General features: G+C 38.4%; 1 protein-coding gene across 1 annotated transcript; it reads left to right on the top strand.

The window, feature by feature from the left end:
* The first annotated feature begins 1,124 nt into the window (after positions 1 to 1,124).
* LOC149818614 (ricin B-like lectin R40G3) lies at positions 1,125 to 3,319 on the top strand. The gene is made up of 4 exons (XM_089984944.1): positions 1,125 to 1,733; positions 1,849 to 1,971; positions 2,510 to 2,738; positions 3,024 to 3,319. Coding segments are annotated over exons 1-4 (861 nt in total). The 5' UTR covers positions 1,125 to 1,226; the 3' UTR covers positions 3,026 to 3,319.
* The last annotated feature ends 6,125 nt before the right edge of the window (positions 3,320 to 9,444 follow it).

The following is a 9,444-nucleotide window of genomic DNA, read 5'->3' as shown; positions in this document are numbered from 1 at the left end:
GAGTGTATTTAATTTCTAATTTTCACATTTTATTTGTTTTTTCATATTTTTGAGTGCTGATGGTGCCCCGCACCAACAACCTCACATTTTTTAAGTTATCAGATCGTATGTTAGGAAAATGTAAGGCTAAAAGTTATACCCCCGGCTGATCCCTGTTCACCTAAGGAGGAAAGACTTTGTATTGTTGAAGAATTGAACTATTGTCATAATAATGGTTGAGAGAAGTGATGGTAGTGACGTTGGGATGATAAGGGTGGAATGGAAGAAAATAGTAAAAAAAAAAAATGTAAATTTCATAATCGAGATTAGTTTAAACTAAGTTTCACTAATGTACTGGTGAATCTCAGTTTCCTTGAAATGACAAGTTTTGTTAGAACTGTGGAGAAAGGTAAAATTGTCAAAAATATTTTTATATTTAGAGAAAATCAAGTGAGTGGATATGCCAAGAATATTGCAATATCTTTGACTATTTTATGAAATATCATAATTTTTAAGGAATAGCACCATCATTTTCTGTATATATTTTTTTATGAAGTGTACAAAATTTTGAAAACAATACTAGACCCAGGGGGTTTGGCGTAGTGGGATGGAACCTAGTCCGTTTGACGGACAGCTTATCTTCAAATCCCATGAGCGTCACCCCCTCCTTAATCCGAAGCTTGGTGACTTCTTGCGGCAGTGGGGTAAGTCCTCGGGATATTATGAGCCCAGCACGGCTAGGTCCGCGTAAAAAACAAAAGCCTCGTAGTCGTATGGGTGTGCTGCGAAACCCCAGCAAAAAACAGCTTTTTGGGTTCTTTTAAAGAACAAACTCTCCCCACCACTGAGAGGATACACCATATGATAAAGAGAGAGAGAGAGAGAGACGACAGACGACAGAGCTGTAGCTACAACGCATGGTAACACAATAAATGTTTAATTGAAGAATTTTAGGCCCCACCAAAATCTATCAAAAAGATTTCCACTGAAACCACAAGAGTAAAGGAAAATTGACAAACAGACTATCAAGCCAACTGTTGTCCATCAGCATAAAGATCCGAAGCAGTCTCCCCTTGAAAAATATTGCCCTCAACAGTGGCTTCAACAGGTATACTGCATAGATATGTATCGTTGACCCTGTCAGACAAAAGAAGGAAGCTATTTCATCTACCTGGATCAGAAGAAGAGAGAGAGAGAGGAAAGAAAACAATCTCCCCCAGTCTAGCACAGATTCAGGGAAGGAAACAATGGATTACCCATTTGGTCATCATCACAGTAAGCACCATCATCATCACAGGAGGGATGATGATGAAGAAGAACAACAATACCGTCCCTATGCAGATCCTCGCCGTGAGGAACTATACGATGGACCTCCCCCTCCTCCATTTGGCGGTCCTCCTCTTCCCCCACCCATAGACCCAGAGTTCTACCCCCAACAGGGTCCTTTTTCCTTTGATTATGGGTGCCCACCACCACCACCACCACCTTCCTATGAATCATATCCAGAGGGCTATTCAAGAGTGGAACATATTGGTCATGAGGGGGGGCTTCCCCCACCTGAGCCATACCCTTCTGCTGTCCACCATGAGAGCCATCACTGGTTCCCCACGTTCCACCGCCATGAACAGGCTCCACAGAGCATCTCTCAGGGTCAAACTGTGAGGGTCTTCTGCCAGGCTAAGACTGAGTATTCCATGACCATAAGGGATGGTTCTGTGGTTCTTGCACCGACCAACCCTGATGATCCTTATCAGGCATGCTTCCCAATTCTTTTTCTTCTTGTACTTTTTTTTTTTGTGATATGTTGGTGCTTTTTCTACCTTTGTTTTTTTGGAATGAGAGAGTAAATTGGGGGGTGAATGTGTTCAGCACTGGATCAAGGATGAGAAGTACAGCACGAGGGTGAAGGATCAGGAGGGGTTTCCCAGCTTTGCGCTTGTGAATAAGGCAACTGGTCAAGCCTTGCAGCACTCGATTGGAGATACACAGCCGGTCTCTCTCTCTCTCTCTCTCTCTCTCTCTCTCTGTATGTGTGTTTTATCAGAGAATTGTCTTGTGGGTATTCTCTCTCTCTCTCTCTGTTTTGGGTATCAGCAAATTATTTGATTAGCTTCATTTTTTGTTGTGGGGATTTGAAATCTCTCTCTCTCTCTCTGTATGTGTGTTTTATCAGAGAATTATGTCTTGTGGGTATTCTCTCTCTCTCTCTCTGTTTTGGGTATCAGCAAATTATTTGATTAGCTTCATTTTTTGTTGTGGGGATTTGAAATCTCTCTCTCTCTCTCTCTCCATATGTGGGTGTCGGTCATTTCTCTTCTTCAACCTTCTATCTGTTATGGATGACCAAAACTTCTTTCATTCTGTTATCTCATTTGACCTGTATGCATTGGAAAACATGGTCACGGCTCTGTCTCATTTTTGCCTCTGTATACAGCTTCGTGTTCAATAAATTTTTCTTACATTTCACATAGCAGAGTTGCAATTAATTAATAAGGAATTGGTTTGGCGTATTGTCAATTACTGCTGGCAGGTTCGGTTGACTCGCTATAATCCGAACGAGCTAGATCAGTCGGTTCTTTGGACATTAAGTAAGGACATAGGCCAGGGTTTCAGGACAATCAGGATGGTGAACGATATAAAGCTCAATTTGGATGCGTTCCATGGGGACAGAGACCATGGAGGAGTAAGGGATGGCACAATCCTTGTGCTGTGGCAATGGGCCAAAGGAGATAATCAGATGTGGAAGATCATGCCTTATTGTAAGTTTCTACATAAAGTTTGATTAGTACTGAATGTAACTGAATCTTCAACTGGGTTTTTATCTCTTTTTTTCTACGTCATACAATTGTTGAATCTTGTCCTCTGTGTTGTTAATTAGATAGTAATTTTTCTACTTTTTCAATTATATGACCATGGCATCTATGTCAGAATGACTTCATTTATCACCAACTTAAGTATATATGCATCGATATCAGCACAACCATTTCTGAATGCTGTTGATCAACAATGTCTGCTTGTTCTAATAGTTTGTCAATTCATTGCAGGAATGGACATATTTTTCTGATGCTGCCTAAACAGAAGCTCTTGACATGGCCTACCATGGAGGAGATGGAGTTTCACCCTTTACATTGAGTGTTGGATGGTATTTTCATTTGTGTTTAGAAGTTAAGAGTGTCTGTTTTACTGGATACTCCTACTTTGATTGCTATGTTCCCTTGGGAGTTGTGTTTTCTCCTTTTGCCTGCCAATTTGGGAGGTATGAAGACTGTTGGCCTTTCTGTCAGTGTTGTGAACTTGATGTTATTGGAAAATATTAATAAATATAATGATATTATAGTAATTACAATGGTAACAACAAAAACTGTTAGGAATGGTGGGATTGAACTGCAGCGATCAATTTCTATACCATGTCTATGCGTAAATGGTTTCTCTATCTATCAAATGAAATAAATTGAATTCTGTTAAACACCATTTTGTATTTATGCTTCAGTGGATCTGAATGCTAAGTATCAGTCATATAGCTGTTATGGATTTATGTTATACTGTAGATTGGGCTTGTTCTTTATACCATTTATATAAACACAAAGACACATGGATATGTAGTGAATCAACATTGTGCATGAAATGCCGTTATTTACTTTCCTTCAGTTGTCTTAAGCTGCCCTCTTTTGATAGGTAGGCACTGGCTTGACAAAAGGTGCACCCTGAGTATGAGGCTGCTAATTGAACGGGTTTCACTACAGCTTGAAAACCCACTTAGGTAATCCCAATAAGATATTTGTTATGTCAGTGGAATCAAAACATAAGTTTGATTCAGGCCTATGTGTATTTCTCAATCATATCTCAATCAGGCCGATGAAGTATTATGAGTATTTTATTTGAAAAGAATGGGAAGTTCCTGATTAAGGAAGGTTTGGTTAACAGCCAGTTCAACCCATATAAGCTACTTAAGACAGATCTATATGAAAGACTTTGGAACAGGTGCCTTACCCCATACCTGTAGCCATTGTTCCTTCAGAATCGAGAAGAGATGTTTCATTTCAGAAAGGCCTGCCAAAAGATCACCATATGTTTTGAGTGCATAACTGGATATGGGTACAGTGATGGAGGGATGAGGATCATTACTCATTTGAACAACTTCTGATCTATGTCACATAGGTGCGGGTGCGGATGCAGCACTTTAAAAAAACTTGGGTGCGGGCTGCGGGGAGTATATATATATAATTGGCCTTGGTGAGGGTTAAATGAATCTACTTTTGGACAGAAATGGACTTCATGTGGTTGACTTCACCTGACACAAAGGAGGTCGTGTCCAAGTGTCACACCCACATGGGTGCAGGTGCGGCACGGGTGTGGTGCCCCGTTAGAAGAGTGTGTTACATAGCTTCTGATAGAAAGAGATGAAAAGTTTTTGAGATTGGAAGATCAGGACCGGGCATTTGGAGTATCCAACCTGGCTTGGATTTTGATAATGATTTAGTTTGGTCAAGTGGTTCAAAAGTTCTAGGTGTGGTTGGAGAACTTCAAGCCCCTCTAGTGGCAGCTCAAAGAGTTGATGACACTAGGATGGTGCCATCTGAGTCATAGGTTGGTTTTGCCAGCTAGTGTTATATCATCAAATAAGGATCCGTGTTTGAAGCATAAGCTCTCAACTTTGTGGGATGACACGGAACACCTCAAGTAAAAACACATTCCCCCCCACCCCTCCCTCTCTCTCTCTCTCACAAAAGAAAAAATGACAATACATGTTTCATTAAATGCAATGCTCTCTCTCTCTCTCTCCTCTCATTTCCCAATGAAATGACACGCCACTCACCTCCCCCCTCCTCTCTCTCTCCTACTTTCCTAATTTCCAACACATTCACGTTACCCTTTCCTTCTCCCTTCTTTTTCTCAATCTCTCTCTTATTTAATGCTCTTTCTCTCTCTTCCCAACGAGCCGTTATTAATGGCATTTAATGCCTATTTATTTTTCTTTTTTTATTTTATCTCTTCTCCAAGTGCTCTCTCTCTCTCCCATCATCATCCCCTACTTTTTTCTTATCGCTATTCCAAAGACACTATCATTAGCCTTTTTCATTTTCAACACATTCTTTCTCTTTTTCTCATCATCCCTCTCTCTCGCTCATGTAAACATCTGCTTATCTCACTTTCTCATGTTCCAAGGAATACTAATAACCCTCTCCCTCTCTCTCTCTCATCCTAAGAAATCTTTTTCCCTCCTCTCTCTATAATTTTTTTGGGAATTCGATGGAGCCCTTCCTTCTCTCTCATGAACACCATGCACCCTCACCTATCCATTTCCTTCTTCTTTTCTAGTGCAAAATGCACGTACCACTTTCAAAACTCTAGAGGTTTTTTAGGCAATATATTTATTCCTGCTTCCTTGTTAAGTAATGTATTTGCAAGAAAAAAAGAAAAAGGTTTGCTGGCCGAATGAGTTTGATTTTGAACTTTGAGGCTTTGAGCATAGTTCAAAGGCAAATCTATTCAAAATATTATCATTTTCTTTTAAATTTTTTCTATTGTAGCTGTATTTGTGTTAGCACTAACAAAAATCTCTTTGGCAACTTAATTCATATTCATAATCTTTGATTTGTAAAAAGTGCCTTAGCTCATACTTGTAGCCATTGTTCCTTGGGAATCGAGAAGTTTCATTTAAGAAATGTCTTCCAAAAGATCACCACATGTTTTGAGTGCATAGCTGGATATGGGTACAATGATTTAAGGAAGAGGATTTTCACTCATTTGAACTTCTGATAGAGAGAGACAAAAGTTTTTGAGATAGGAAGATCAAGAGCTGACATTTAGAGAGTAGCCAACCTGACTTGAACTTTGATAATGAGTTAGTTTGGTCAAGAGGTTCAGAAGTTCTGGGTGTGGTTGGAGAACTTCAAATCCCTCTAGTGGCAGCTTAAAGTTGAGGACTCTAGGATGTTGCCATCTGAGTCATATTCTGCGAATGCAAGCATGTTGGTTTTGCTAGCTAGTGTTATAATATCAGATAAGGATGCAGGTTTGACGCATAAACTTTCAGCTTTGAGGGGGAGCCCATGAAATGTGGTATTTGCCCGCCAGTGTTAGAATTTTTCTTCTTAGTGAAATCTTCATGATGGAAAATCTTGTGATATTTTGAAAAATCTGGTTTCTAGGAAAATTTCAGGAAAGTATTAGTATATAGAACAATGTCATAATAGAAATAGAATATATATATATATATATATAGATAGATAGATAGATAAAAAAATGTAAATAACATAAAACTGGAAAAATATTTTATCACTACAATATCATGATAAAAATGTGATATTTTCAAAATATCACCAATATTTATGACGTGGCTGTTGGCCCAAGGATATATGTTAGAGCAAGGAAAGAGTGCTGGTTCATTAAGAAACTGGTTATCAACTATCTTTGTGCCTTCCTTTTTATATATATTTATATGTATACATATATACATACAGAGTAATGCTACGGTGCTCCCGGAGTACCTACTCCTACATACTAGAAATCATAGCTGTAGGTTGTATCTTCTCAATCAGACCTTATACATGTATTCAACATAGTTTATTTGATAGGATCAAGCTTCAGATCATGTTTTTTGGACATAAAAGTATGATTTTTTAAGTCATGAAATTTTGATACACTGTAAGCCGTTGATTTTTAAAGTTCTTAAAAAATCTACATGTATGCTATAATCACGACCCAAAACTTGTTTTCTACTAAATAATGCATGTAGATCATATCTATAGGGTTTGATCAACAAAAAAAGTCCAAGAAATTTGAAAATCTAAAGCTTCTATTAGCAGTAGGTACTCCAGGAGCACCCTATCATTACTAATACGGTGCTTCTGGAGTACCTACTCCCACATACTAGAAATCATGGTTTTAGGTTGTATCTTCTCAATCAGACCTTATAGATGTATTCAACGTAGTTTATTTGATAGGAATCACACTTCAGATCATGTTTTTGGACATAAACATAAGATTTTTTAAGTCATGAAATTTTGATACATTGTAAGCTGTTGATTTTTAAAGGTCTTAAGAAACCTACATGGATGCTTTGATCACATGATCCAAAACTTGTTTTCTACTAAATAATGCTTGTATATCATATCTATAGGGTTTGATCAACAAAAAAAGTTCAAGAAATTTGAAAATCTAAAGCTTCTATTAGGTTGGAGTAGGTACTCTGGGGGCACCCTATCATTACTAATACATACATACTAGTACAGAACCTAAGCAAATCCATAGAGAGAGAGAGCTAAAAATGTGAGTTAAGTCTTATCAATTTCAAAATCACGCACTTCCTTTCATAATAAATCAATGAAGTATTACATAAAATGATTGCTATAATATAGGTTAGCTTTAACTTGAAATCTGTCACTTGGGTATGGGTACAGGTACTACATGACAATTTCAAAAAATGTGGGTAGGGGCACACGACTATACATATATCACATAAATACAAAATAAGCTGAATATAGTCTAAATATATATGCTATATCTAAAATATATATTATATACTGAAGATATAAAGTTATAAACTGAAAATATAATTATAAATTAAATATAAACTTGTATGTACAAAGGGTAAAATGGTGTGTCCGGGTGTTGACGCATGTCGACACGGGTACAAAGGGCAAAATGGAGTGTTTTGGGTACGATAGCTTGAAATCAACATGATAACTTTCAGTACTTCAATCATGCTATATCATTCATTGCAAAAATAGAAAACAATTATAGTGCAAGAGGTCAATAAGTGTGCTAGATTCTAAGAACCATGCATTATAATTGAGACGTTCTAAGATGCTCATATGAAATGTTAAACCATAGAAGATAAAATCTGCTCATGATGTTGTTAATAATAATTATAGACTATGTCATAGGACTTGGCTAATAGGCTGCCGCACCTGCGTCGACACAATGCGATGTGGGTGCGGTTAGAAAAACCTTGGGTGCGGGTCATTTTTGTTCATTTTTTTATGTCAGTGAAAGGCAGGGAGGACAATGATGAAGAAAGGTGTTTCTCTCAAGTACATTAATATAATTAAAGATATGTATGAAAGAGTAGTAACCAATGTCCGCACTTGTGCAGAGGTGACAACCAATTTTCCTATAACGGTTGGGTTACATCAAGGATCTGCTTTAAGCCCTTTCCTATTTGCTATAGTGATGGATGAGCTTACGAGATCAATTCAAGAAAATGTGTCATGGTGTATGTTGTTTGCAGATGATATTATTTTAATTGATGAGTCTAGAGCTAGGGTTAATGCTAAGTTAGAATTATGGAGACAGACATTGGAAGCAAGAGGTTTTAAGTTGAGTAAGAGTAAGACAGAATACATGGAATGTCGGTTTAGTAAGCAACGAAGTAGTGATGGGAGTGTAGTGAAGCTTGGTGAGCAAGAAATACCGGTGGATGATTGTTTTAAATATTTGGGATCTATCATTCAAAAGTATGGAGAAATTGATGGAGATGTAAATCATAGGATAAAGGTTGGGTGAATGAAATGGAAAAGTGCAACTGGAGTGTTGTGCGATCGTAGAATGCCATTGCGGTTGAAGGAAAAGTTTTATAGGACGACTATTAGGCCCATTTTACTATATGGTACGGAATGTTGGGCTGCCAAGAGACATCATATTCAAAAAATGAGTGTAGCTGAGATGCGTATGCTGAGATGAATGTGTGGAAATACAATAAAAGATAAGATTCAGAACGAGGAGATACGTAAGAAGGTAGGCGTTGCACCCATTGAAAATAAGATGAGAGAAAATCGTTTATGGTGGTTTGGACATATTCGGCGAAGGCCTAATGATGCTCCAGTTAGAAGGATGGAGAAATGGAAAAATATATTAGTTAAAAGAGGTCGGGGTAGGCCTAGGAAGACACGGATGGAGGTGATAGGAAAGGATATGAATGCTTTGAACCTCACCGAGGACATGGCATTGGATAGAAATGATTGGAAGAGAAGGATTCATGTGGAGGACCCAGAATGATTTTCTTTTTTGGTTCATATCGGCGACCCCATTTGTTTTGGGATGAAGGCGTAGTTGTTGTTGTAGTGAAAGGCAGGGAGGAGGAGAGTAAGAAGAGAGAGATAGAAAGAAAGACAAGAAAAAGAGGAAAAACGAATAGAGAGAGGTACATTCTTCTTCTTCTCCTCATACTTAGAGAGAGAGAGAGAGAGAGAGAGAGAGAGAGACGATGGTGGGGTGAGGGTTACAAAGAGAGAAGAAAAGAGGGAGAGAGGGGCAGTGGGTGAGGGTTACGAAGAGAGGGAGAGAGAGAGGCAGTGGGATGGAGTTAGGGGTGTTAATGGGTCGGGTTTACCCGGACTCGACCCAGACCAAACCCTATATGGTTCGGGTATGGTGACAAATAAGAAGACCCGGGTCCGGACCCAAAGGTTCGATTAATACATGGACCTGGGTATATTTTTTGAAATTTTATATCAGAACTGG

This window comes from Nuphar pumila, chromosome 13, assembly GCF_984573655.1.
Source record: "Nuphar pumila chromosome 13, dmNupPumi1.hap1.1, whole genome shotgun sequence".
NCBI classification, from domain to species: Eukaryota; Viridiplantae; Streptophyta; class Magnoliopsida; order Nymphaeales; family Nymphaeaceae; genus Nuphar; species Nuphar pumila.
This window is presented reverse-complemented; position numbering and strand designations above follow the sequence as displayed.